This window comes from Ilyonectria robusta (genome assembly GCF_021365365.1).
Source record: "Ilyonectria robusta strain PMI_751 chromosome Unknown BGZ61scaffold_2, whole genome shotgun sequence".
In the NCBI taxonomy this organism is placed as follows: domain Eukaryota; kingdom Fungi; phylum Ascomycota; class Sordariomycetes; order Hypocreales; family Nectriaceae; genus Ilyonectria; species Ilyonectria robusta.
The window spans coordinates 1726518-1753707 of record NW_025764436.1 but is presented as its reverse complement, the minus strand read 5'-3'; the positions used below and the strand labels follow the sequence as shown (position 1 = coordinate 1753707).

The window sequence follows — 27190 nt, the reverse complement described above, 5'->3', positions numbered from 1 at the left end:
GCGAGGCAGAGTCTAGAGAGCGAGAGTAACGAAATTCCCAGGTACCTCGCACCGAGTCGCAGTTCTCAGCTACCTTACCTAACTTACCTCTAGGTACTTGTACCTTAGGGGTTTGATCTGATCACAATCCATCGGTCCTGCTCCACTGGGCTGCGTTCGGCACTGTCTGACCGCCGTCCGACTGTCTGTTTCGCGATTCGGTGGCACGTACGCTTGCCTTGTCTTGTGTCTTGTGTCTTGTGTCTTGTGTGGTGTCTGTCTTGGGTCACCGACATCCCACATCCCACATCCCGCAGCCATCCACTCTGTACCTACCTAACTTATCTGCCACCCACAGATCCAGTCCAGGCCACTGAGCTCGGGCTTCATGTTCTGCACGCAATGTGATCAGCAGCACGCCGGCCGTTCATTTTCTTCTTCTCACTTCTTCAACGCGTTCATCACTTACATCGGCAGCATGCATCAAACATCAACGACCGTAATGCTGGGCCTTTAAGCTGTGGCTTCCCGCCCAGCCCGTAAACCCCCGTCGCACATTCCCCGGTCCCTGCCCGCTATCTCGGCTGGCTGGTCGCCTCCTGGCTGTCGGCTGAACCTAGAGGGCTGTCCGAGGTGGCGGCGGACAGCGCTGCGCATTCTTCAACGATCCGACCCCTTCTAGCGCACCGCCATTTCCCTGGCATGGCGCTCGAGGCGAGAAAGTGAGGCTCTGTGGCAGAACGCATGTTCCTGAATGATGGGCATGGAGGTGTCTCTCTGGGCTCTGGGCGGGAGCTTTCTTCGAGACATGGCTGAGATCCCTGATTCTGACAGCAACCTTAAGCTCGCCCTAGGAGGCGGCGCGGACGTTCGACAGCACATCCGTGTAGATTAAGCACCTCATGTATCGGTACCATGGATGGTCTGATTCCACAGCCGTCACACAGGGCACAGAACACAGGCCACAGGGCCGAATCAAGGTGGCTCCCGTCCCTCTCTCTTCATCTCTTCATCGCTGCTTACCACCACCAAAGCAGCCCGCCAAGACAGAGCCAGTCGGTCCCATGCCCAAGTCGCCCATGCCCCCGGCCTATCTTGGCCCCCTTCAAGGCACGCTAAACCAACATCTCTTCCAGCCCCGGTGGAGTGGGCTTCCCCATCCTTGGCCCTGGCCAGGCCCGTCTTCATCCTGGGACACGCCCCCCAAACGGGACGCGAATGGCAAAATCGGACCCTCCACGGGCGCTCCCTCCACGGCCAACGGAGCTACGCACTTGGGGGCTACGAACAACGGGCGCTGTCGTGTGCGACTCGACGACTCGACGCTACTCCGGATACGCTGCCCGGGCCCTCGATTCGCCCACGCCTAGGTCCTCGCCTCCGCAATATCTTGCGACCAACCGCACCTTGTCCACCTCCACCCTCTGACACTCACTCTTGCTCTTGCTCTTACTCTCATTCACTACCAGGTTGTTGTTGTCGTTGTATACCGTTACGGATACTCGCTCGCAATTCAAAGACCGATTGTGTTGTGGTTGCTGGCTCTCTTCAACTAATACAACTCGCCACTTCCACCTGCCACTTCCAGTTGCCACCATCAGATTACGCAGCATTGCGAATTCTCACACCCGGTTCGCGACGACCGGCCTGTCCCTCATCTCAATCTCCGACTCCGACTCGCTTCCTGCTTAGGTCGACCGACCTCTTGCTCCAGCCTCGCCGTCGGTCTGCCATATCGACCATCTCCTGTCGCCTGCCCGCGTCTTTGATGCTGTCGCCTACTCGCCCCCGGCCGCTGTTTTAATGCATCCGTCGCTGGACCTGCCGCTACCGTTACCGTTACCGCCCCAGTGCCACCGCCGGCCGCCTCATGCCCGCCTGAACCCTCAAGACGTCTCAAGCCCAAAAGCTGGCACAACACCACCAACTCTGCTACGGCCGCTTGCGTCACACTCATTGTGATATCTGACGAGATTCCCAAGCCGAACCCATTCCGCCTCCCTCGCTCGTCGGGCCCTCTGCGGAGGACGGCGAGCGTGGACCGCCATTGCTGTCGCCATGACGCTCTACTCTGACCCCCGACCCTTCGCGAATTCAAGTACGACAAACCCACCTTGCTCGTATGCTGGTGGGCAACATCCTTCTGCACCCTCATAATCCTCCTACGACTCGCTGGTCGCTTCATCAGAACCGAACGACTCTTCGCCGAAGACCGCATCGCCGCCCTCGCTTTAATTCCCTTGTACCTGCGCATGGGCTGCGTCCACTTCATCCTCCTCTATGGCACCAACAATGCCGATTTCGACAACGTCGAACTTACCAGCAAAGAACTGCGTAGGAAAGAGATCGCCAGTGGCCTCGTGCTGGCGAGCCGAATTTTCTATGCCGCAACGTATGTGGCGAGCCCTTTTCCTAGATCTCATTCACCGTTTGCCGTCACAATCTGCACAAACTTTTTGGCTGACCGTTCTGCTACAGCTTATGGATTCTCAAGGCAACTATCCTCGAGTTCCTCCGCCGATTGACCCGCGCCACCTGGGAGCGTTCGTGGCAAACCACACTCCGCGTCATCCGGGTCATCCTTATTGCCACATTCGTCGCTGTGGTCATTAGCGATCTCGCCGAATGTCAACCCTTCAGCCACTACTGGCAGGTTTTGCCAGACCCTGGTGGTCAATGTCGCCAGGGATACGCGCAGCTTATTACCATGGCAGTTTGCAATGTCTTCACTGATTTGCTACTTGTCATCTTCCCGGTCCCTATTATCGTTACCAGCCGGATGACTGTGAGGAGGAAGGTTCAGCTTGTTCTACTATTTTCCCTCAGTCTGTCGGTGGTCGGCGTGACTCTGTACCGGGTGCCGAACATTATCAGGGAAGACGGCCGACAGCAGTATCGCTCTCTTCTTGCCTCGGTCGAGCTCCTATTTGCGACGGCTTCCGCCAATTCATTGGTACTGGGCTCGTTTGTGCGAGATCGAGGTCTGAAGAAGCAAAAGTTCCGTCGATCTTCAATAGCTGAGTCTTTTGACCCATCTCTTCATCCCCGACGACCGACGCTACACCGCCACTGGGGAAGTGACGAGGATCTGGTGCGAGATATCGGAATGACCGTCGATCCCGAGCTACGCGATCAACCCGATACCCCAGAAGATGGCACTCCCATTCAGTTCATGCCTGCCCCGATCATCAGGAGACTCGATCAAGACCTCGAGCGCTGGCAGTTCCCGCAACGACAGCGCAGTAACGCAGAGCGGAGCGATGACTCCCTCCTCCCACACGACCCCCTGAGTTTAACGCGGAGCGAGGCCACGCCAAGACGGGTTTCATTCTTTGATGTGGGCGGGCTTTTAGACCCTCCCCGTGAAAGCAGTGGAAGCTTCCGACCGGGAAGTTATACCTCGTCTAATGGTGAAGCAGGGCCAGGCCACTCCCCTCCAGCCCCTTCGGTGGCGGCCGGCGCTGGAGGCTTCCGCCGAGGCTCAACCGCTTTGCTTCAGGACATCGGCGGTTTCCTCGGGCCTCTCAGCACGAGACAGGCCCGTCCCAAGACCCGCTCGGGAGGGACTGAACTGCAACCTATACCACAGTCGCAGCCAGATCTGAGACTGAACCCACACGGAAACCCCGAGCCGGAGCTTCGGGATCCGGGTGGTCTTTTGTTGTCGCAAAGCACCCAAGCACCCAAATGATGCAATGCGGCAAATTATTACGGTCGCTATGAACGACCTCTATATATTAGCCACGACATGTATGATGACAGCAGCGGGACGATTTGGGATTAGGACTCTTTCTGGGACACATTCGGCTGTAGACATATTAGACGTCCGGCTGGCGTTTTGCATGGCGTCGATGGTTACGGAGAAGAAGGCATGAACCATTGTGGGGCATGGACAGGATATCATGAAGATACGAAGCCTGGGGAGATGGCAGCGACGGTGTAAGTGAGTGAAGCTGCGGCCTGATGGCAGTTTTTGCCTTTTTGTTTCTTGTTATGGGTCTGTTTTTTTGGGTGTCTTGTCAGGCAGGTATGGGACGAGACATTGGTTGGAACTAGTTATATATACCCCGGCTGAAAGCCACGTTTATGATGGATGGATGAATGGACGGGTTGATGGGATTGCAGGATAGTCTTAGTTGTGGGCTACGGGATGGACACTTGAGAAATTCATTGTTTCAAGCCCAAGCAAAGATGCTGTTCCCTTGGATTATAACTGTGAAATGTGTCAAAATGTGAACGGTTAAAACAGACGCGTGGCTGATTAATTAATATTACCCCGTCATATGAATTCTTCCATGAATCCCTCTCAAGAATTCTCCTCTCGGCCAGTCGGTGAAGACTTCGCATTGAAAGGTGGAAGGTAATTGCATCATCTCAGGTTCACGCATCACATGGCAGATATCAGACTAAAAAATTAGTTGGTGAATAAGTCTTGATTGGCTCTGCTACGGCATCGCACAATATACATAAGAACCCCTGGAACGCCAGCTTTTTGAACCTCAAGTGCAGATCGACGCCTCCATCCTCGTACCAAAAGCCATGCCTTGATCCTATCCAAGAGCTCCCATCGTCCACGCATCCCACCCCTCGCCACGTGCTCATAATCGTCCTCGACCCTGGCTAGGGAGGCTTAGACGCACAGTCTGTAACTCGCATAACGACCGGCCGTCTCACTGTTTCGGATAATCTTGACGACGTGGCCGCGCTTGAGACCGAGATAGCGGGCGACCGGGTCCTTCTGCAGGATTCGGGGCAGTTGGGTCTCCTTCAGGCGGTAGCGCTTCAGCAGGGCGATCTTCTCCTCGCGGGAGAGCAGGACATGCTTGGGGACGAGCTCGTGGTGGGTAATGTTGACGAGCAGGTCGTCCTCGAGGAAGCACTCGATCTTGGTGAGGTTCTCGACGCCGGCGAGCGACTTGCGGGCCGCGGGGGACAGGGGCACGTGAGTGACCATGATGCCCGTTTTGTAGTTGTTGGTGATGGTGTACTGGGCGAACTGGCGGATCTGGGCGACACCGAACTGCTTGTCCGAGAGGAATTCGACCCAGATAGGGCCGCAGTCGGGAACGGGGTCTGGGTTTGCGTCCGTCGCGGGCGGCGTGAACTTCTTGAGCATGGATTCGCTGGGGCGCGCAGAGAACTGGAGCTTGCCTCGGCTGTGAGAAGAAGGATTTATGGTCAGCGGGTTTGTTCTCGGGCGGGCAGACGATTGCTGATGGGGAGAATAGAGGCCTAGGACTTACTTGATAGAGCCGTCGGGGTTGCAGTACTCGTCGCGGAAGCGGTCGAGGGAGATGCTAACTTCCTCTTCTGCAAGCTCGTATTCCTGGGCTGGGTTAGCGTTGCGATCGAGCAGGTTGGGCAAAACAAAGGGTGTCATCATGACCGTCGAAGGCATCGCGACATGACGAGGCAACAGGAAGTCTTACCCGGTCGGCCACCATCTCGTGGACGGTCCGCCAAGCTCGCCAGAGCCTCACGACCTCCTTTGACTTGGCATCGGTTGGTACGCTATCGATATCCATTTTTGCTGTGGCCGGGGGTGAGGGTCGAAGAGGGCCGGTTCGATTGTCGTGGAGTTGAAAGAATCCCAGGCCGTCTCAAAAATGTTTCGCTCAGCCTTGCATGGCCGCCGCAAAGTCGAGCGCTGGGAGCGGGTCGAGGCGCGACGAGGGTCATGTGATCGGACAGACCGAGCCACATATCCGCCACATTCCATTAGCCACAGCACCCTCGAGGAGCAGCCATCCGAGCCGCGGCGCTAGCTACGTAGTGGACGGCTAGTTAAGTCAATTGGCAGGAACGACCCTGGGCCGTCAGTGGTCAGTGTGCGCCGCTAGGGGAAGGGAGCCGAACGAGGCCCGTCAACAGAATCCAGACACCGCGAGTCCTGTCCTCCACAGCGACGGGACCGTTTCCTCCAGCGCCTGCCAGTAGGGGCTAGTCCGAGGCCTAAAGGTGCTATCGAGGAGCCGTCCGCTGAGCTTCCAGCGACTTCCAGGGCCATTGTGCGTGCCAGGCGCTGTAGGTTCAGGGGCGCACAGACCCCAACCGCTCACAATCGCAAAGCAGACACGGGGCAGCAAGAAAGTGGTGGAATTTCAATTTCAATTTCGAACCTTTGGGGCTTCCATTTTTTCTCTTCTTCACTCCTGTCCCGGCCACCACGTGTCGTCGCTCTTCACTCATCTGCTCCCCGTTCGCCGCCTCTTCTCGAGTCGTCCGCTTCGGCTCCGTCTCCCTCCGGTCCCTCCTCACTCCAGAACGCCCCGTACCGTTCGCCGCATCCCCTCAATCGCAATGGCCGAGACTGCGACTGCGACTGCCACCGCCCCTGCGGCGGACAAGGTCCCCGCGACGCGCCCTACCAAGCCCGATGAGAATGTCTTTAAGGAGGAGCTCGCCAAGGCTGAGAAGGCTCACAAGGCCTCCATGGACCTCTTGGTACGACCTCAATTCCTCCCCCCGTGAAGCTGCCAGGGCGTATCTCCAGCCATCCATCAGCTCAGGTTCCACTTCTGTGGCCTCATCTCGTGCCAAGGGACGCCCATGCCAGCTAACACTATTCTCTACAGGGCGCCATCAAGGCCAAGATCGACATTGCCATGCCCAACAAGAACAAGGACCAGCCCAGCCCGACTCAGCAGCGACGACAGGAGCTCATTGCCCAGGCCAACGAGATCCGCCAGAAGCAGGCCGGTGGCAAGAACGCCCGCTCCTCCAAGCTCGAGCAGATCAAGCGCTTCGACGAGCAGGTCCGCAGCCGAATTGCGGAGCAGAAGACTGCCAAGAGCAAGGTTCCCTTCAAGAGCCTCGAGGATGTCGATCGCCAGATTGCCAGTCTCGACAAGCAGGTCAACTCAGGCACCATGAAGCTCGTCGACGAGAAGAAGGCCCTCGCCGACATCTCCAGCCTGCGCAAGGTCCGCAAGAACTTTGGCCAGTTCGAGGACTCGCAGAAGCAGATTGACGACCTGCGCGCCAAGATCAAGGAGATCAAGGACAGCATGGAGGACCCCGAGCAGAAGGCCATGTCTGAGCAGTACAACAAGATCCAGGCCGAGCTTGATGCCATCAAGGCTGAGCAAGACGAGGCCTACAAGGGCCTGTCTAGCCTGCGTGACGAGCGATCTAAACTCCAGGCTGAGCAACAGGAGAAGTACACCGCTATCCGCAAGCTCAAGGACGACTACTACGGCCGGAAGAAGGCTTATCAGGCCTACGACCGTGAGGCTCGTGAGAAGTACCGCGAGAAGCAGAAGGCTGAGCATGAACGTGTCATTAAGGAGCGCAAGAAGGCCGATGCCGAGCGCCGCCTTGCCGAGGCCAGCGACCCTGCCTTCCTGGACGAGATCCGACGCGCCAACAGCCTATTGGCGTTCCTTGACCCCAGCCACAAGGTCGAGAAGGGCCCCCTGATGGCTGATACCGGCCTCGGAGCACAGGCTCAGCGAACCGTCGACGAGGCTGGCCTTAAGGGCACCAAGCTCGTCAGCAAGAAGGACCGCGAGGAGGAATATGCCCCTGCCGCCAAGAAGGGCAAGAAGGGCAAGAAGAGTGGCACCAGCGGTGCCTCCTCCAAGTTCTTCAACTGCCCTCCTTCGGTCGTTGAGGACTGCGCCGCCATGGGTATTGAACCCCCCATGAGCGCCCTCGACGTCCCTACTGTCGCCGAGAAGGTCCGCGCCAAGCTCGAGCAATGGAAGAATGACCAGGAGACCCAGACCAAGGCTGTAAGTGCCTCTGTAGCTACCCCTGAATGAACACAGCAGACTAACCGCACAACATCCAGAACATTGAGGAGGCCAAGCGAAAGATCGAGGAGATCGAGAAGGCTGAGGCCAACGGTGAGACCGTCGATGAGGTCGCCTCAGACCTCAAGGAGACCTCTATCTCCGAGAAGCAGGAGTCGTAAGCCACGCACTCCCTCACAGCCTCAGATCACGCTTCAGCGCCGTCCTTGTCATCCCGGCGTTGAAGTTCTGTCCAATCCGCCCAACCCTACCTCTCCTCTCCACACACACCATCTCCTCGCCATCTCCGCAGTCCGCTCCGGGACCGCTCCTCGCACACACAACATCCGGCAACCTAAAAAAAAAACCGACTGCATCCTCGGGGAAAATCCGCCTCGGGGCCGGCTCAGCTGGCCGGTTGATACTTCTTCTCGTCCGCCTAGTCGCTGCCTCCTCGTCCTCACCCCCTTTCCCCTTTCCTCTCCAATTTGAAAGCGCTCTCGGTGCTGTTTTGTAATTAGGCGCTATCCCAAACGGAAGAGATACGCAAAAAGATGTTCACTTGATTACATCCTCGTCCAAGCCTCTCGCGTCGCGTCCAGTTGATATTTTGTTGTGCCATGTCCTCCAATTACGTAGGTCTGCATTGTTGATCCAGGGAGATCCGGGGCTAGTTTCGAGTTGGGCTCGCATCGGGCACTTGTGCTTGCTTGCATGCGCCGTCCAGCAGCTCTAATGCCTGCGTTCTTACTGCATTGCTGCACATGAGAGGAATCAGAAACGGGGACGTCGTCCGAGCCAAGCTAGTGGGGCCTAGTTCGAATCCTTCTGCCTCTCCTCCGCAAGGCGTAATATTGCCAGCCCGTCCATGGATGCCCCTCCTCTGGAATCCCCCCCCCCACTCGCGCAACCATCATGACCTCAACAAGATCCAATTGAACAGGCCATTTGTGGTCCTTTTAAAAACTATGCCTACAATGGCGTGATATTTTCGATGTTTCAATACAGGTCAAATACGACAAACCCCAAATACTCCAAAACGTGCCAGACAGAGTCTCCTCTAAAAACAAGGGGGGATATTGAGCCCAAACTTTGTAAACCCCAGATAATGCCACGCCGGTCCGCTATGCCGGTAATACTCCACGCCCGATTATGCGATGGTCGTGATGCTCATACAATTCGTGATATGTGTCGGATCATGTACATATCTGTGGATGTGGTAGTTAAATCGTCACTCGGGTCGTTTCAACCTCAGTAAGTGCCGTAATATGAGGGAGGTTGTTGAGGGGGAGGAGCTGCATAGGAAGATCGCCGTTCTCGAGGAGCCGGGGTGCGACGGTCAATACGTTGCATAGGAGGGGGTGTTCGAGACGGAAGAGCGGGTTGCTGCTCATGATATCCAACTGGGGCGACAATTGCGGAGGTGCCTGGAGCACCATTGGAGCCGCTCCGTCTGTTGGCCTTGCGATAACCATTGAGTGCGCTCAGGGGCGGCGCCTTTACTGCAGGTTCGTCCTCTGCGGGAAGAGTGAGTTCCACGAGACCAAAGAAATATTCCAAAACTTCGGGATAACGTTGTACGCTAGATTGCCAGTCCTCATCGATGCCCCGCTTGAGAGCGGCTTGAGCCTCAGCAATCTGGTTGGGATGAGGTGGTGCGTGATAGTAGTGGTACGCGTGGGCGGTGATGCGATCCAAGTGAGCGGAGTGGGCAGTTTTCCGGCGTTCTGTGAGGAGGCGGAAGTATTCGAGGATATAGTCCTGTGCATGTGCGCGAACCCAAGAGCTACGGTTCGGTCAATTAGTGACGTTGGTCGGAAAGAGTCCAGGAACAGAGGGCTCGCGAACCGTATGTCGCTGTAAATAGACCGCATCATGCGGTCCTCAGCTTGCTTAACGGCCACCTCGAGCCGCTTGGCCTCGCAATCGCATGCCATCGTCGCCGGGGCATGACAGATCGCACAGTCGGGATCCATCCTGATGAAGGGCTTTCGATATGGGTAGTCTCTAGTATACATCTTAGCAAGGGCTGTTGGCCGAGATAACATGGGTCCGACGTTGGTAGCGGATAAGACGAGGGTCCGAAAGGATGACAAAGAATACAATATGAAGTACAGGGGGGGGTCAAGTCATGACATCGACGTAAAGGTCGATTGGGAATCTCCCTCTGACCCCGCTGACGAGTTTCATGAGGCAAAAACGAAGCAAGGCAGGCAAGGAGACGAAGAGTGTGGACGACGAAGGCCGGGGACGGGGGTCGGGGAGGGGGACAGACAAAAGAGCGACTGACCTGGTTAAGAAGACTGGCTGGTAGCAGACTGGCTCGGACGTGGCGGTAAGGAGATAACGACACCAGAGGGGAAAGTGGTATGGTATGTCCGTCGTAGGCCAGCAGACAGGCAAGAGAGCAGCTGTTTCGCTGGGGCCAGTATGTATCCTGCAAGCACCAGCAGCTCTCGGGGCTTGAGCTGGAAGGGAGGAGAAACTGAGGAGCGAGATGGAAGAAGTCGCGTGGGGAACTGAGGGAAGCTATGTGGAGAGATCGAATGAGGAGGGCTGGTCCACGTCCTCTGTCGTGGCTCGAATGCGGGACCACGGAGCGTATGCAGGCTGGCCCAATGGTCTTGAGCTGACCCAAGGGAGGGGGCGTCTGGGGGCGAACGGTCGTTGGGCGATGCGGCTACTCAGGTGCTGTTCTGGTAGTAGTGGATGGTAACGAGCAGTAGTAGCAACGAGAGGGTGGGATGGTGGGATGGAACGTGGACAAGAGGAATTGGGGCGAGGAGACGACTCGGTGAGATGGAGCGTCGTCGGTCGCTGAGGGCCGGTGCGAGCGGGACGGGAATGGATACTCGAGCCGAGTGTATTAGACAGGTGAACCCAGCAAAAGGAAGAAAGTTGGCTAGGTCCAAAACTTAGAACCCAAAGAAAATGAGGAGCCGCTTGGCCAGAAGGTGGTGAGGACCCAGAGCAAATTGCCGAACGTCTTACTTGGGCGAATGAGCATATCCGTACGGTGGCGGGTGAACCCCAGCAGGCCAACGAGGGACGGCGACGGAAGGGAGACGGAGGTGTGCGGGCAGCCGATTCACCGCATTTTGGCAACAGCGGGCCTTCTCCCAGTTTCCAGTGGCCTCTCCAGCACTGGCTGGAGGCTGGTCGAATGCCAATGCCCACGGTCCATGGCCCGTTCTGGGCGGGGTGCAGATGCCGACAGGCGAGACGAACGGGCAGCAAGGACAAACACGCCATTGATTGGCACAACGGAGGACGGCTCGAAGTGAACGGTGGTATGAATGGCCGGCCGGCGGTATGCAAATTGACTAAGATAGGTAACGTATGCGAAAACGTATCCAGTACGAGGTAAGACAGACGGACGACGGGCGAGGACGGTGAGCGAGTAGCTCGCGGCAAAGACTAGGCATAGAGGACGGCCACCGGCAGTGAAGCAGAGTTGTCCCTAGTTAATAGGCGCGAAACTCTCAATCCATGGAGGTGAGGGGCTGAGACCGAAGAAGCATAGTGTCGCGTGGGAGACGAGCGGGAATGCGCGATGATGACGAGAAGCGACATTGTCGGCTTGCATGATGGTGATGTGAAGGAGGAAGAAAACATCCGGCAAGAGTAGCTACGAAGTCAGATGCAGGTCACAGCCTCCTCCATTCCTTCATTCCCTCCCATGGACGTGCACCTAATCAGGTGCGTTCCTCAGGCATGGCTAATTAAGGCGTTGTTGCCTGCTGTCGTCGATGCTCTTTCCCTTCCAGGGCATATTCCTGGTGGTGGGCGGAGCTTTCGCGGGAAAACGTCCTTATCTTATCAGGCCCCGCCGCCTCCACTGCTCCAGCTCTTTTGGAAATTTTGAGCTGGTCCATGTCGCATGAGAGCTTCAATGTGTGATTGAGCAATTGCTTGCACATCCCATCTTCAACTTTCCTTAATTCCTCGAGCCCGAGCAGGGTCACCTCCACAGATACTATGGCTCCCCGGTGTCCCAATGCCTCGCCCACGCTTCTCCCGTTCCTCTATCCCTCACTCGTCTCCCAGCGCTGCGTCTTCAACGCCATTGCTACTACTGCGGCCCTCCGAAGACGATACAGCTCGACCGTCAACGATCTCCCAGAATCGCGCCTAAATCCGGCCCCCGATGACTACGCAGCACCGACCTTCGCCGACAAAGCCCAGCTAACGCTCTATGCTGGTCGCGGTGGCAACGGTTGCATCTCCTTCTTGCGTGAGGCCTACCTCGCCGAGGGACCACCCAATGGCGGCGATGGAGGGCATGGAGGCAACGTCTATATCCAAGCCGCCCACGGCGAAACGTCCCTCCACAAGCTGGCTCGAAAGCGATTCGCCCATGCCGGTCGCGGCAAGCACGGCCAAGGAAGCGCAAAGAGTGGTACTCGAGGAGACGATATCATCATCACCGTGCCAGTAGGAACTGTGGTGCGCGAGTTGGATCGCGAAGATCCCGTCGCAGATGAAGCCATAAACATGCGCATCTGGCGTGCGCAGCAGAAGCTTCTGAAGCAAGAGAAGCGCTTAGCAGATCTAGAAAGACAGAGGTTTGCGAGGGAAGAGGGCATCGAAGACCCGGAGGATGAAAGACTCCAGGAGAAGGAGAGAGAAGAAGAGGAGGATGAAGAGGATGGAGACCCAGAACGGCACAAGTGGCTACTATACCCAGGGTTGTCAAAAACTGATGTCAAGGAGACGGTCTTCCCTCGTCTTCCCAAGCGCCATCGCATTTTCAAGCAGCCTCCGCCTACGATCCATCTCGATCTATCCCGCCCGACTCCTAACCCTATTCTGCTTGCAGCTGGTGGCATCGGCGGCCTGGGGAATCCTCACTTCACTTCCCGAGAGCACCCTCGGCCTATGTTTGCGACCAAAGGCGAGGATGCGGTAACCATGAACATCGAGCTCGAGCTCAAACTTCTTGCCGACGTCGGTCTCGTCGGTCTACCCAATGCTGGCAAGAGCACGCTCCTCCGCGCCCTCACCAACAGCCGTGCCCGAGTTGGTAACTGGGCATTTACCACCTTGCAACCCAATATCGGCACGGTTGTCCTCGACAAATACTCTGGCCGCCCCACAATCAAGAGTTACCGCCGCTATCCTGCGCAGATGGGCTTGCCTGAGGCTGTTGACACCGAACCGCGCACCCGCTTCTCCGTTGCTGACATTCCCGGCCTGATTGAGGGTGCTCACCTTGACCGAGGGCTAGGTATCGCTTTTTTGCGCCACGTCGAGCGTGCAGGTGTCCTTGCTTTTGTCATCGATCTAGGTGCCGGAAATGCAGTCCAAGCCCTCGGCGCCCTATGGCGTGAGGTTGGTTTGTACGCCCAAATGCGTGACGAGGAGGAACAAGACCGTGAGGTTGATACCCGCATAGACTGGGATATGACGGGTGGACCTGTTAATTTGACCGATGACTTCAATGCAGCATCGCAACCACCTGCCGAGTTGCCTGGCATCCAGATCGCTGGCAAGCCCTGGTTCGTCGTCGCGACCAAGGCTGACCTGCCCGAGACACAGGAGAACTTCAAAGAGCTCAAGGACTATCTGGACAGTGTAACAAAGGGAGAGAAGCCGCACCCAAGCGGGGCAACAAACGCCTGGACCAAAGACTGTGCCGCAATCCCAGTGAGTGCCATTAACGGCCAGGGTGTGGACAGGATCGTCCACTGGACCGTCGGTCTACTGGACGAGTGAACGTCGCTTCAAAGTCGTGTATTATACCAACGTCACTTGTATCATATGGTGGAACAGATGATGTTCGCAGAAAGAAAATGTCAACATTGTATCATAATGAACTCCACCAAATCCAGAATATAAAGTACTCACATGTCGCTCGCACTTGCAATCGTCGCAGTCAATGTCGCTCTCAACAACCGAATCCAACCTATGGCCCATAGGAACAACACTCCCCGTTAACTCCGAACTCCAACATAAATCATATGTTATCCTAGATCTCTGGATAACATAAATCACTTGGAGTTTTTAAAGAGCGATGACAGCAATACCATATTCGCGGATATCGCATAGGCAACAAGTAGTGCAAAGACATCTATAAATCTTTTATCCTAATTCAAATACTGAACACCAAGGAAACGACGGTTAGCAAATACTTGTACATCCTGCTTAATCATGCATTTTCCGCAGGATTTTCTTCAACCTTCACCCCGACCGTTTCCTCGACCTTTTCCTCGGCCTTCACCTCAGTCTCGTTGGTTCCGTTGGCCTCCACATCGGCATCGGCGCCCTTGGCCTCCTCGTCCTCAGCAGTCTTCTCCTGGTTCATCTGCTTGTTCAGGCTGATGTTAATGAGGGGGGAGGTGTCATTAAAGATACGCAGCAACATGGCGGCACGGTCCTCCTTGGGAAGCATGAGGTTGAGCGAGTGAATGCTCTTCCAAAGAGGCAGGGCCATAGGCTCGTTGAAGTCCGGATCGGTGCCGTCAGGTTCAATCCGCAGGACCGTACAGCCCATGCCGATATCGCGGACGCGCTCGCCAATCTCGTCAAAACGCTCCCAGTCGTCTCCGGAGATGCGAGGGAACATCTCGATGAGGAGCTTATGGAAAGTCTCCTTGTTACGGAGGTGGATGACGCGGGGCTCGCCAACGTAACCCTGGAGGATCGGCATACCCTCGGACTGGATGCGCCAGCGGCAAACCTCGGCGGAGGGGGCATCCTGCTTCATGTACATACGGACGCCGCCGTGGATGAACTTGATGCCCCGGCCCTCGTTCTCTCTGAGGATATCGCGCAGAAGGGCGCTAGTGTAGTAGATGGCCTTGGCAGGCTCGCCCATCTCGTTGCGGACCATGTATCGATCATCGGGGAATCGGGTCGAGATATGGTAGAACTCCTTGATGTTCTGGATGATGGGGTGAGAGGGTGAGAGGTACTTGAAGGGCTCCTCAACGAGACCGTTTCGCCGGGGCTTGCCACCGTCCTGCTTAGGCTCAGCAACGGGAGTCGCGGTAGCAGGATCTACAGTAGTAGGCTCCGCAGCAGCAGGCTCCGCGGCCGTAGGCTCGGACTCGGTCTTAGCCTTCTTCGCAGGCTGCTCCTCGCTCTCTTCCTCCAAAGGCCTCTTATTACCGTTGGTAGGTTCCTCAGCCATAGTGACATCCTCCTCCTTAGTCTCGGCGGCAGCAGGAGTGGCCTCGGCCTCTGTCTCGGGCTTTTCGGCGGTCTCTGTCTCGGACTTCTCCGCAGACGGTGCCTCCTCTTCGGAGTTGGCCTTGGCAGAAGCGGGCTTACGCTCCTTCTCGTTCTTCGCCTTGAAATCGGTCTTCTTCTGGAGCACAGTGATGAAAAAGGCACCAGTATCTTGCATGTGGGGGTAGACTCGCATGCAACGCTCCAGGGGCAGGTCAGCGCACTCAGCACCCTCGAGCCTGGGGAACATAGTCTCTACAACTCTTCCAGGAGGCACTCCCTCGGTGTGCTCGTTGGCGAAATCCTCAACCTCCTTCCATGAGTTCCAGATCTTGGCAGACTTGTCCATGATGTTCCACGACTTCATACCAGGGTATCGCTTCAAGGCGACCAATTCGTTGCTGCAGTCAACGATTTCGACATTGTCGGGGCCGCCGCAGCGCTCAATGGCGGACACGATGACTGCTTCGTTCTCGACAGGGTTCATGCTGCAGGTGGAAAAGACGACTCGACCACCAACCTTGAGCAGCTGGAGAGCTCGCACCAGAATTCGGATCTGGGTGGTGTGCAGGCCAAGCGCACTACCCGGCTGCCAGTCCTTCCAAAGGTTTGCATTCTTTCGGATAGTTCCGTCACCAGAGCAGGGCACATCCGCCAGGATTCGGTCGAACTTCAGGTACTTCGCCTTGGTGGAGTTGGGGTCGGAAGGAAGCTTGATTGAGGGGAACTGGGTGGCGTCATGGTTGGTGACGATGAGGTTGGGGGACGAGAGTCGCTTCAGTTGATGGACCAACATGTGACCTCGCTTGTAGTCGGAGTCGTTGGCGATGAGCAGGCCAGTTGCTCGTCCGGCGTCGGTCGGGTCGGCTTCGAGATCTGCGTCAATTTCGTCCTGTGTCTCCCTGCCGAGGTCGAGGCCATCCTCCTCCGCAAAGGCGCGCAGGGTCTTGCGGACTCGCGCTTCCTCGCCCACGTGGATCATCTCCAGGAGCTGCGCAGCCTTGCTTCCAGGAGCAGCGCACATGTCCAGGACAGTCATGCCAGGGCGAAGATCCATCAGCAGAGGAGGAATCATGCTGACGACTTCCTGGCGACTAATGTTTCCGACGCTCGTCTCGGAGACCAGGAACTTCTGGAAGGCGGCGAAAGGAGGGAACTTGCGGATGACGTTCTTCGGGGTCGTCATCCACCAAGCGAGCTCATCGGGGTACCAAGGAAGGGCCAGAGGTGGCGCGACGGGGCTGCCATCTTGGTGTTCGATCTTGACGATTTTGGGGATGTATCTGTCCTTGAGGAGTCTCTTGACCCTGAGCGCATGGCTGGCGCAAGCGGGTTAGCATCTGTCTTCTCCAGCCTCGAAGGTGCAACATACCCCTTGGAGCCGCAGAACCGGAAGCTGTTCGGAAGCTCGCGCTTCAAGGCGTCCCAGTAGGCCGTCTTTTCTTCCTCGGGCAACGCTAGGAGGGTGTCATAAAAGCGCTGCAGCTTCTCGTTTTCCTTAGGGACAACAGGATAGTCCCTGAAGGAACCGCGAGACTGGCCACCGCCTCGGCCGCCGCCGCCTCCTCGTCGGTTCTTTCCCTGTACATATTCCGTTAGCCGGACGTGATTTGTACGGAATTGGGGTGGTACGTACGCGGAAGTTCTTCTTGCCCATTGTCGCGAATGTTGTTGCGGTTGAAGAGCTTGCGACAGAAATTTCCACTGGCAGAAACATGACGCCCCGCCGCCGCATTTTAGCTCGCCGGGTTGAGCACCCCGCGGACGCGCTAATGCTTGTTTGGGGCAGCAGCTTCAACGCGCGCATGTGCTTGTCCTCCAACTGCTTACGCTGTACGAAGAAAATCAGTCGCACAGTTGGTCACAGAATAATCTAATCATTACTTGTTTTGGATCTGATATTTCAATTGAGATGACTCTTCGGGGACCAAGTTAGGCTGAGGACTAATAAATGTGTAAAAAGGTGAATGGCCTGGTATTTCATAGTCAAATTCATTGGTAGAGGTTAACTATCTTAGGTGCTTGGATTCGACACGACCAGATGGCCAACGTCAGGAAGCACTCTCATCTGTTTTTGGGCCATCACCCCTGCCTCAGTCCACATTAACTCCACCTCACATTCTACTCACCTTCGTGTTATGAGCTTCTCGTAGTTTCTTGGCCCCGGATTTGAGTGTTCCTCCAAGAGCACCCGTCACTGCAATCTCTAAGCTGGCGCCTTCAGTCAACCCACAAACACAGACAATGGCGGACGCAACATTCTCCCTATCATAGCTCAGTCGAACATGGCCGTCACGGGCATCAAGGTAGGATACCCGCCATACGCCGGTAACACTGAGAAACAGCGGCAGTAGTACTACCATGACGGGGGCCTGTGGCGCGAATGGGGCCACAAGCTAAATGGCCTGGAGAGACAAACGAAGAAGAGAGAGGTGCGTTGTCTGGTTTCCACGAACGCCAACACTGGGATTGCCACAGCTTTGGTCGGTAAGGCGAAAACACGCTGTAGGTTCACTAGGTCTTCTTGAATATCATTTTCCCCTCAGAATGCATCATTGAGTCGAAGATCGCAGTACTAGCGCGGGTCAGGTTTCCTCAGGCCATCACTCAACGATAACGAAACGATCGTCCGACAACACACCAATGCTTCCGGCTGTGAGCGCTCCACGGACTCCACCTACAGTTGTACAAGAGATCGAGGGAAAGTTCGACCAAGCGAGGATTGGGCCACACCATGATTCCAATCTCGAGGCACTCCCACCTGAGACCCGAACTCCCAGGAGATGCGATCATGGCAACCAGTGCACACAGCGATTATGTCACAGGTCCTAGCCCAGCCAGAGTTGAACCCGAAGCACTTACCCGGTACTCAGCATTGGCCTTGGCTTTCAGCATCGTTGGGATGTCGACAGACCCAGACATTGCAAAATGATACAGAAGAAGCCCCAACTTATGAAGTCGGAATATGTATTACAAGGAGAAATAGAGAGAATGTATGGACTAGTGGCTCACCTCCAAGGCTTGACCTTCCAACACCCCGCAATGTTGGAGGTACCCTTGACTTTGGCACCTGAAGATCCAGGGAGCCTAGCCTGGGCTACCTCGTATTCCCATATGGCATAAAGTGCGAAAACCTTCATAATTCAGAGTCCGCTTATTATACACCTGCATTAAACGCTTCAGTGATTCACGTTGCTTGCATGCACCAAATTTGCGGCTGATGTTGGGACCCGCAGCTGCCTAGTTGTGCTCCAGATCTTCAACGAATAAATACGCCCCACACAGGCCCACTTTTGCCAAAATCGCAATCACTCCCTCACGTGCTCGCCCCTTTCCGGAGGTATATAATCTCCCTGTGCCCTCCTCTCTTTCAACTTTTCCTCTTTTCTTCTTCATACTTACCTTGTTCCGAACTCCCTCGCTCATGAATTGGGGGGTTCAACTTGGAAGGCCTGCATTGCACATCGCGGTGTCGTTCCAGGCTCCATTGTCCTTCGGGGCCATGGGGGGCGCAATTTTTGATTTATCACACATTTTCATTGTGGTGCTCAGCTTTATGCTGGGCCACGAAGAAGATGCATCCTGTAGTAAACGTGTCCGTACTTGGAAGGAAAGCCTGCATGTTTGACGCTGCGTCAGTGAATCGTCGTAGCAAAAGTTTCGCCAGTAGTCGCTCTGGTCTGCGCGCCAGCAAGAAACTGGCCCACTGTCGGATAAGAGGCTGCAGCCCGCATCGCCCAAGAGCGCACAGGTCACGACGAGGTTTGAGCTAGAGCCTCGTAACTAGACACTTTGAGAGACTAGAAGCCTCAGAAGTTTGTCATGCTAAAAGCCGTTCAGCTCCAGCGCGTTAAGAGTTTGAGAGTCAGCTGTTCCTCATCCCAGTCGCTGGCAAGTAAGACTCGTCCGTTGAGCTCTCAAGCGCACCGCTTCCCTACTCATTCACAGCAGATGCGCCATCCTCAACGTCTATGGGGTGTTGGGGTGTCACTGCCCAGCGCATGTTCCGTCGGGGAACCTTGATGACTTGGTGCCAGTGAACCTTGATGATACTTCAGAGGTCGGAGTTACCTGAATCGTCCTTGTTCGGAAGAGTGCTTGTAGGAGGCACTTAATAGATCACTCGTGTTTTTGTGAGGAAAAGAAATGCCCCTCCTTCATTTCCTCCTGGTATTTTAAGCATCGACTCTTGGAGCAGGACGACTGAAATTGCCACTCAACGTTAGCCTACAAGTGGGTTATGTCATTATAATTGGCCACTGAAGCTGATAAAAAATGATGCCGTCTAGGAGTGGTCAATTGCCTATTGAGCAAACTTTAGAGAAACGCAATGGTATCAATCCGCCGCAAACATCAGCATAACAAATCGGACCCTGTCGTCGTGATTATTTATTTACAATTAGAAACACCATCCAGAAATTTAATTGAGGAAAGGGCTGAATAGAAACCCATGTATCAAAGCTCCAGTCATTTCTTCCAACTCCCCCCATGTCAGAGATGCTACCTACCCAGGAGAGTAGAGGCTCAGGTGATCTGCTGCCCCGTCCTCACGCCCACGAGAGACTCGACCGTAGGTCCACCAACATATGAACACAACCATCGTCAAAAGCAACGATGTACCAACGTATACCTGCCAGTTTTCGTCGCCCTCGAGTTTAAACAGGTTTGTTGTCCACAGTGTCTGCGCTAATATCAGCTATGATACTTCGCATCTGCTTCAGTCACCAGCAATAGTGGGGAACGAGCGGAAAGCATTTTGAGACATACTGCGACCAGGGTGGAGGGAAGGAACAATAACGTCAAGATGGCGATGCCCTTTACTGTTTGGCTATCGCGTGCTGTGAGTGCTGCGATAGCCAGATTGGTTTTGCTGTCCTTCTGAGCGATAAGTTGATACGACTGGCCAAACGGTGAGCTTTATCGTCGGGCTAAGAAGGATGAGAAAAAAACATACCACATTGATATTCTGTGTTAGTCTATTGCTCAGCTCCGCCATCCTGTCCGCCACGAAGTCACATCGTACAAGGGTTGAATCGAACGAGTCCAACAGGCCAGAGCGATGGCGCATCGATAGTTTACTGTACCCAAGATCCTGCCGCCTTTTTTCCATCTCTATAAGGACTTCGGAACAGAATTTCCCAAACTTTGCTGCAAATAACATAACTGTCTGGCCATGACATACCTCTACATGGGTTGAGTGAATTTGGTTGAGGAGGAAATCGGCCTTAGACAGGGCCTTGAAGCGCTCGGCGTCCATTTCCCGCGTTTTCCATTGCGGGCCAGAGGTATTGGTCACAGTCTCGACTTCGACAACTTCCCTCCAGAGTTTCGCGAACCAATTCATCCACGCGTGATATCGGCTTTCGTAGACAAACGAGAGCAGGTAGAGCGGGTGTATTTTGAGGAGGTCGGTATTGGTTGCGCAATATGAACGGATCGATTGAATGTCCCTGACATCATTGCAGATAAGAAAGGTGAAACAATTTCGAGTTGCCAACTGGACCCGGATGGTGCCGACCACGCAATTGCTGTTCTTTGGGCAGCGAAAAACAAGAGCTACCACTCCGAAAATTGGTCAGTGACTTTGCCAAGAGTCAACACCAAGCGAGAAATTGGATACAAACTCATATATGTAGGCATCTCATCATCGTCATCATATTGAAGGTAAGAATGGACATAGGGCGCGAGAGTGGTGAGAAACTTTTGTGTGGTTGCGCTTCCGAAGCCTGTTACCTCGATGAGGTATTGCAGAGTATCGCGTCGGATTTGGAAAGTAGCTGGCGCAGACCTCCCGTGAATGACTTCTCCGAGAACTGTGCTGCGAGGCGTCAGGAAACTGATCTACGAAACCGTTATGAAGAGATTGGCTGACACAAGGACCAGATTTGGTATGGGAGTTGCTATTTTTGTTCCCTTGGGGTCGCTCTCCCAGAAAGATTCCTGTGGCCGAAATCAGAACGAGTCCCTTCCATTGTAATACTGCAATTTCCATCGCGAAACAACATACATAGTGCGCGAGCTTTGCCCTCAAGGCGGTGTTGTCCAGGATGTCGTCTTGCTTCCCAGGAATGTTCATATCCCAGAGCTGGGCCTTCGTGTTGGTTGTAAAAATTGCTTCCGACTGGAAATTGAATTGGTCCGCTAATGAAGCTACGGGCAATTCCTGGTTCAAGAGTCGACTTCGGAGGCCCATGGGCGATGGTAATGTTGGCGAGAGGCCCGGTTGCTGATGGCTTCCGATCATATCGGAGGTCTTGCGATGATAGCCGATTTAAGCTGCCGTTAAAGAAGCTCTGCCTCTATATTACTCCTGGCTCGCATGTTTTGGAGGGGCTGTGTCCTCCAGGCGGCGCCTAGGCAAAACAGAGAGGCGAACTTTGCCACGGCAGAGTGAGATTCTGGGCGGCGTGGGAGTGCGTGATATATCGCCTAAAACGTACGGCCGCAGGTTGGGCCGCTCACCATATCAGCGTTTGCTTGTATCTCCTCTCCAAAGCCCGCAGGACTTTGAAGATAACCCGCCTTGTCACCTAATGCTTTTATTATTCATCTTACAGCTGTACATTTGCTCCGGGCTTGTCGTCTAGATGGTACGAGAGTAGAAATATCTTGAGGCCCTTTGCGACATGTGCAGCCTGGGTTCAGCCTACGCTGAGCACTGCCCCTCTGCGCTTCCTCAGCCGCATTTCGGCTCTCTAGGCGGCCTGGTGCCCTAGACAAGACCGTGATCAAATCATTTCACATAAATTATAAAACTCCCCTGCACTAAACAACAGGGATTGACATAATGGCTGTGGAGGGTTGGGCTCGATGCCTTGGCTGTATGCGTGGGCCATTCAAGCTGAGTGACATCGGTCTGTTTATGCCCATGGCTAATTTTTCTCTTCCGAAAGCGGAACAAAGCAATCAAGGTAGATAGACATAGTAGTGGTAAGTATTAAAACCCCTTGAGGTATGTAAATACAAGTTTAAATAGCGTACCCGCGACGCTAGTAATGTATGTTGTCCGGAGAGCCAACTCCCAACTGCCGAGTGCAAAGAACGGTCATCTGGGAAGTTTCTTGGGTTGAGGGGTCAAACAATAGGTCAGAAGAATTTGGATCTTTATGAGCTTATACAAGTTCCAGAGGAGGAGGAAAAAAATGATGTTCGGTTATAATTCTCTTAAGTTTTGTGTACTGTACATATCCTACACTCCCAGCTGCGTTTCTTTGAAACCTTGACCACACACTTTACTGCTTCTTCCACTGCCCCGCGTTTTCGACGCCCTTGGAAACGCTGTTCAATCCATTCTCAACACCTGTGCCGAGGTTGCCCAGGCCGTCGCCGAGCGGTCGTCCGACCTCGCCCGTAACGCCCGTCACCGTGTTGCCTATGCCACGAGTCGCCGCACCCGTAACGCCACCAAGTGTACGTCCGACTCCACCGAGTGTGTTTCCCAGCGTGCTCGTGAGGAAGTTTGCCGCGCCAGTGGCCTGGTCGGTTGCGTTGTTCTTGTTATTCATGATTGCGTGGTGTAGGTCGCAGTTGAGGGTAGGAAATAAATGATTTCCGTGATCGTTTTGTTTGTTTGAGGGCGGAGAAGAGAGGCCTTTAGTTGTTTGGGATATTTGTTTGTATACAAATATTCTGTAAAGTTTTGGGAGGACCTTTGCCTTTTATCCCCATCTTCACTTTTATGTGAGGCGTGATCATCCAAGGCCTCTAACAATATGACGTCAACTAACGTTCCTTACGGTGTCATCTCCCACCGCCCATTGGAGCGACTTTTGCGTAACAACCCCCCTGTCCATACCTCTATGACGTCCTGCCGGAGCCTTTTGCGCATCTTTTTCCTAGGGTGCGCCCATTTGCTTGTGAATATGTCGTCAGGTTGGGACACAAGATCGAGATTGTGGAGGGTAGGGGTGTTATCAACCAAGGCAAATCCACATCACGCAGCCCTTCCTAGATGAGAACAAATCTCCTCATGATTCCTCTTGCATCTCTATGATGCAACTGGGCAGGGGAGGGTGTGCAATTTGTGTAACTTGAGACCATTCTCACATCGATCAGCGTGACTAAGCTTGCAAATGGTTTCATCACGGAACTGGGCTTAAGTAACAAAGAAATATATAGATTTCATAATAAATAACCCGCAATTAGTCTATAACGCTTTTAACCGATATTGAACTCGTCCGCCGTTGACTTCATTAGCATCATGCTCTTCATCTTGATGATATCGCGAGGTGGCCTCTCGCTGCTTGGCTGGCCCTTCTCGTCACCCGGGTCTCTGCTGGTGTTCTTGCTCGAGTCCTTGCCTCCACTCCTGCCGACGCTCTTAAACGGCCGCTTCTTAGTCTTCCGTTCCACACCAGCGCCGATACCGCCTGGCGCCTCTCTCAGACCGTAACTCTTCGCTGTGTGACCTAAATGAAGCTCTGACATATCAAAATGCGAGCGCTCCTCTTTGATGTGAGTGGCATATGCTCGGATGTGTGACTTGAAGCCGTTACGAGCAAGCTCCAGGTTCTTGGTCTCGCCGAGAAGGCGCTGCTCGATATGAAGCTGTAGTGTCTCGGCCTTGTCGTGGTAGGACTGGCCATCAATAATGGCTGCTGATGTCTCGACGGGGAACTCAAGCTTGGTCATCATGCCCTTCTGAAGGATTGAGTCGTAGGGTTGCGGTGTCGGAGGTGTTGAGGTCTTGAGCAATTCAATGTAGCCTTCCTCGGTACCGGGCAGTAAGAAGAGCAGGGCATCACCAGGCCGTCCGGCTCGAGCCGTTCGACCAACGCGATGGATGTGATCGGCGAAGCTAAAAGCAGGATCATACTCAATGACCAAGTCGACCGAGGGAATATCGAGACCTCTGGAAGACACATCGGTGGTGATGAGGAGTGAGGGCAACTTGCATTCAGAAAACGCTCGAATGGTGGCGGTACGGACTGGCTGGGACAACGAGCCATGCATCTTGTGGAGGATGACCTCGGGGCTGGCGGGGGAAGTAATGTATGCAGCCTTTGAAACAGTCTTTGAGATTGATTCGGCATCCTTTGACCCGGGTACAGGTGCCTCAAGTTTCATCGGATCCCTCAAGAGTTCGTAGTGGAAATCAACCGAATCGGCACATGATATGAAGACGATGGCTTTCATGGTGCGGCCACGACGGGAGAAGGTAGACTTGAGGAAGGAGATCAAGGTCACAAGTCGAAGTTTGGCCGGGGTAATGGTGTAGGACTGATGGAGCTGGGCCGGAGCCTTCATAGCTGTCTCATCACCATCCTTGATGTTATCGCTGGCTTCCTTCTCGGCAGCCAAGAATGTTGCATCTGCCAAACTCATCTCTCCTAACTTCTGTACGTTCATCTTCATAGTCGCTGAGCAAAGAACAGTCACTCGTCGCTCAGGAAGAGACTTGAGAAGGGTCCCATCCGGAAGCTTGTCAGAGACGTCAATCTTTTTAAGCGCATCGATGGCCTTTTTCAGATCATCCTCAAAGCCCAAATCCATAAGACGATCACCTTCGTCCAGAATAAGCCATCTCACGGTGCTGAGACTGAGCGCTTTGGTGTTGTCGATGTGATCCGCCAGTCGTCCAGGGGTTGCGACAAGGAAATTGACTCCCTTACGGATACGTGCCTTCTCAGCCTTCTTTGACTCTCCTCCAGTGATTGCCGTGGACACAAGCCATGGGAAGGGCCGGATGAGCTGCTCAAGTACTGAGTGCGTCTGCTTGGCAAGTTCGCGGGTCGGTGAAACAATGATGGCGAATACCCCAGAGTCTCGGTGAATCTGGGCACCGCCCCGTTCGCTCAGGAGGAGGACGCGGTGAAGGATGGGTAGGAGGTAAGAATACGTCTTTCCGGAACCAGTCTCGGCCTGGACAAAGGCGTCCGCGCTGTTCGATAGCATATGCGGGATCACCTTCTTTTGGATGGCGGTGGGACGTTCCAAGTTCAGCTTCCCAAGCTCCTCCACAAGGCGTGAGGAAATGGTTAATGAAGCAAAGCTATCGGAGAGTGGCGCATTTGTCGCCTCCGGGGCAGTCCATTCGGTCTCCTTTTCTTCGTCCAACTCAGTCTTCTGGGCTGGATTGAAGGAGAAGAGTCGTGAGATGACCTGTCCTCCAGTCCTTTTCTGATCTGACCCTTGGTTTCGGTGCTGATTTGTCGGGCCGTCACCGCCGTAGGACCTGTCTCTGGGGTCAAATCGTGGGGAGGGTTTGTAGTCGAAATCACGATTAAACCCATCATTGTCGGTCCTCTGGCGTTTTGAAGACCTCTGGTCATCTTCATCTCTGGCTGATCTGGGTGCTTCTGGTCCTGAGGAAGCCAATCTCGCTGACTTCTCAGCCTGCTTCCTGTCTCGCCAGCGGCCGCCCTTGAACTTGACCTGGGGCTTGATAGGACCAGAGCCAAGCTCAAAGTTTAGGAGCATTCCATCGTCCGCCATGATGTCGAAATGTCACACAGGTCGTTGAGGTTAGGTGGGGCTTGGGTATGCGATGCGATCAAGGAAAAAAGTTTTGGGACTTTTTTCGGTAGCTTATCGATAACATGAACATCTATCTTATCTATCTTATCTTATCGCGACTACCACGTGGTGTTCCATCACATGCGCCAGAAATTGATTAAAGGCCATGACAGGGAAATTCGAGGGGCTCAACTTGCATATTGAACATGAGGGATTCTACTCCGTACGAAGAAGGAATGAGGTCACACTATGGCCCGGGACCGAGATGCCTAAATGGAAATTTCGCGGAACTGGGCAATGCTCAGCCTTGACCTGAATACTACTCAAATGTGTCAAGTGACGTGTAATCTCGGGAGTCCCCGCCACAGCAATAGCTCTCTCAAGGAAGGGGATCGAGATCTCCGGACTTAGATCGTTTTCCGTACCGTATTCCCAATAAGCCGAATGCAAAGATGGAGGACCGAGCTCTGCATGAACACGAGGCATATTCTCATTCCGTAGAATCTCGACCCCCGATTCTAGCGCGTAAGCGCGAAGGGTGGCATCCAGATGAGTGATGCAATGCTTTCGAGATGGATGCTAACCCATCGCCACGGAGCTTGTCATCTGGAATTCTCCAGCACCAATGCCCTGCGTATTCATCGCCAAGCCAGCATCTGACCGGGATGTTGTCCTATCATTGAGATGCAATGTATTGAGATGACAGACGCGGCTAGGCACTACGTAATGGTGTGGCTCGCCTTTTAAAGTAATCACCGAGCCGGAATTGACGAGCATGACGGCATCTATCAAACCGAGTGGCTGCGGAGCGCGGACGTCAAATCGGTCATGCATGGCAACCGGAGCGCGGGGCAGACAAAAAGCCGATGCAGTTCTAAATCCGGTCGGGCTCGGCGCAAAGACACAGGCGGCGGAGAGACGACGAGAGTCAAGGCATATGTCAGCGAGCAGCCAGGCTCCGTGACATCCGGCAGCAAAACGGGACTTTTTCGTTGCCCCGTCCATGTGACGGATCGAAAACTGCAGCCCTGTGGCGCCCACCTTTGCCCTTCCCACGCCTCTGGGCTTAGCTTAGCTGGTGCTGACGTTTGACGCCCTGCCTGGGGCATGCTGGCTGATCCTTTGGCTTTTGTGGCTACGATATCTAGCTACGAAACGCCGTTGATGGCCGGTGGGGACGCCGGGAAGGCTTGGAACGCCGGAGCAAGTAGGGCAAACCAAGCTACTTTGGCACACTGATATTCCGCTAAGGGTTTACGACACCTTCACAGACGTGGTGATGTCTCGCGTGCACCAGTTGCTCATGCCAAGCCCAATGTCTTCACACCGAGGAAAAGGTCTGGGATAGCCGAGGGAGTTGGTCCTTGTTGGCATTGCTTTTCCAGAGTGCCCCATTGCCGATCAACAGCCGGCCCCCGGAGGCAAGCTGAGCAGCAGAGACAAATAAGAGGCGGCAAAGGAAAAAAAAACCCCAGAAATTGCAGTGATGGTTCACATCCTTGCAGGCTGAGCGCCGACCTTGTGGTTGGCAGTCAAAGAAGTAAATTCGGGGCTGCTGGGTGCGACCCGACAGGCTGGCTACAGATTCCGGCTTCTCCCTTGGCTCCACCGGCAGCGGGACGAGACCAGGGAATTGGATACAGGGCTCGCAGGGATGACCTAACGGCACCGGTTTGTTCTCGCCCCGGCCACCACAACGCCGCCACAAGGCAACTCTTTGGGGTCTCGGGACCCCTGGAGCTGCGCTCACCGTCGCAAAGTTCGTTCCGTCCGACCGCTGTATGTCTAGTGTATGCGTAAATTGTCGTCATTTACGCGCATGCCATGTTGTGGCCTTGGAGGGTCGCGTAGAT

General features: G+C 54.6%; 9 protein-coding genes across 9 annotated transcripts; 3 read left to right on the top strand and 6 right to left on the bottom strand.

The window, feature by feature from the left end:
• Positions 1-2054: 2054 nt before the first annotated feature.
• Positions 2055-3670, top strand: BGZ61DRAFT_340393 (uncharacterized protein; the record flags this gene model as incomplete). Its single annotated transcript, XM_046239304.1, has 2 exons — positions 2055-2371; positions 2458-3670. Coding segments are annotated over 2 exons (1530 nt in total), but the record flags the coding sequence as incomplete, so codon positions are not given.
• A 939-nt stretch (positions 3671-4609) lies between these two features.
• On the bottom strand, positions 4610-5504 carry BGZ61DRAFT_340861 (RNA polymerase Rpb5, C-terminal domain-containing protein; the record flags this gene model as incomplete). Its single annotated transcript, XM_046239349.1, has 3 exons — positions 4610-5135; positions 5223-5310; positions 5366-5504. 3 exons carry the CDS (start codon positions 5502-5504, stop codon positions 4610-4612), a joined length of 753 nt encoding a protein of 250 aa, XP_046110739.1.
• A 775-nt stretch (positions 5505-6279) lies between these two features.
• BGZ61DRAFT_489765 (uncharacterized protein) lies at positions 6280-7894 on the top strand (the record flags this gene model as incomplete). Its single annotated transcript, XM_046250251.1, has 3 exons — positions 6280-6423; positions 6555-7712; positions 7772-7894. 3 exons carry the CDS (start codon positions 6280-6282, stop codon positions 7892-7894), a joined length of 1425 nt encoding a protein of 474 aa, XP_046110738.1.
• A 936-nt stretch (positions 7895-8830) lies between these two features.
• BGZ61DRAFT_88940 (uncharacterized protein) lies at positions 8831-9997 on the bottom strand. Its single transcript, XM_046257189.1, has 3 exons — positions 9816-9997; positions 9561-9719; positions 8831-9498 (listed from the first exon to the last, which is right to left on the bottom strand). The coding sequence occupies exons 2-3, from the start codon at positions 9686-9688 to the stop codon at positions 8964-8966; spliced, it is 663 nt and encodes a 220-aa protein (XP_046110737.1). The 5' UTR covers positions 9689-9719; positions 9816-9997; the 3' UTR covers positions 8831-8963.
• A 1693-nt stretch (positions 9998-11690) lies between these two features.
• BGZ61DRAFT_526958 (P-loop containing nucleoside triphosphate hydrolase protein) lies at positions 11691-13427 on the top strand (the record flags this gene model as incomplete). Its single annotated transcript, XM_046253038.1, has 1 exon — positions 11691-13427. The coding sequence occupies one exon, from the start codon at positions 11691-11693 to the stop codon at positions 13425-13427; it is 1737 nt and encodes a 578-aa protein (XP_046110736.1).
• A 433-nt stretch (positions 13428-13860) lies between these two features.
• BGZ61DRAFT_489763 (S-adenosyl-L-methionine-dependent methyltransferase) lies at positions 13861-16539 on the bottom strand (the record flags this gene model as incomplete). Its single annotated transcript, XM_046250250.1, has 3 exons — positions 13861-16201; positions 16255-16463; positions 16519-16539. The coding sequence occupies 3 exons, from the start codon at positions 16537-16539 to the stop codon at positions 13861-13863; spliced, it is 2571 nt and encodes an 856-aa protein (XP_046110735.1).
• A 2667-nt stretch (positions 16540-19206) lies between these two features.
• Positions 19207-21218, bottom strand: BGZ61DRAFT_88759 (uncharacterized protein). Its single transcript, XM_046257188.1, has 5 exons — positions 20890-21218; positions 20755-20822; positions 20507-20700; positions 19837-20438; positions 19207-19781 (listed from the first exon to the last, which is right to left on the bottom strand). The coding sequence occupies exons 1-5, from the start codon at positions 21124-21126 to the stop codon at positions 19575-19577; spliced, it is 1308 nt and encodes a 435-aa protein (XP_046110734.1). The 5' UTR covers positions 21127-21218; the 3' UTR covers positions 19207-19574.
• Positions 21219-22017: 799 nt separating this feature from the next.
• Positions 22018-22531, bottom strand: BGZ61DRAFT_441247 (uncharacterized protein). The gene has a single exon (XM_046244565.1). It carries the CDS (start codon positions 22385-22387, stop codon positions 22115-22117), a length of 273 nt encoding a protein of 90 aa, XP_046110733.1. The 5' UTR covers positions 22388-22531; the 3' UTR covers positions 22018-22114.
• Positions 22532-22997: 466 nt separating this feature from the next.
• On the bottom strand, positions 22998-25361 carry BGZ61DRAFT_441246 (P-loop containing nucleoside triphosphate hydrolase protein). Its single transcript, XM_046244564.1, has one exon. The coding sequence runs from the start codon at positions 25314-25316 to the stop codon at positions 23040-23042; it is 2277 nt and encodes a 758-aa protein (XP_046110732.1). The 5' UTR covers positions 25317-25361; the 3' UTR covers positions 22998-23039.
• Positions 25362-27190: the final 1829 nt, after the last annotated feature.

Coding starts and splice junctions, on each gene's coding strand:
- BGZ61DRAFT_88759 (XM_046257188.1), bottom strand. CDS start 21,126: ATGATCGGAAGCCATCAGCAACCGGGCCTCTCGCCAACATTACCATCG. Junction 20,439..20,506: donor TGAGATGCCTACATATATGA/GTTTGTATCCAA, acceptor TCGGAGTGGTAG/CTCTTGTTTTTCGCTGCCCA. Junction 19,782..19,836: donor TAACACAGAATATCAATGTG/GTATGTTTTTTT, acceptor CCGTTTGGCCAG/TCGTATCAACTTATCGCTCA.
- BGZ61DRAFT_441246 (XM_046244564.1), bottom strand. CDS start 25,316: ATGGCGGACGATGGAATGCTCCTAAACTTTGAGCTTGGCTCTGGTCCT.
- BGZ61DRAFT_88940 (XM_046257189.1), bottom strand. CDS start 9,688: ATGGATCCCGACTGTGCGATCTGTCATGCCCCGGCGACGATGGCATGC. Junction 9,499..9,560: donor TCTATTTACAGCGACATACG/GTTCGCGAGCCC, acceptor ACCGAACCGTAG/CTCTTGGGTTCGCGCACATG.
- BGZ61DRAFT_441247 (XM_046244565.1), bottom strand. CDS start 22,387: ATGAATAACAAGAACAACGCAACCGACCAGGCCACTGGCGCGGCAAAC.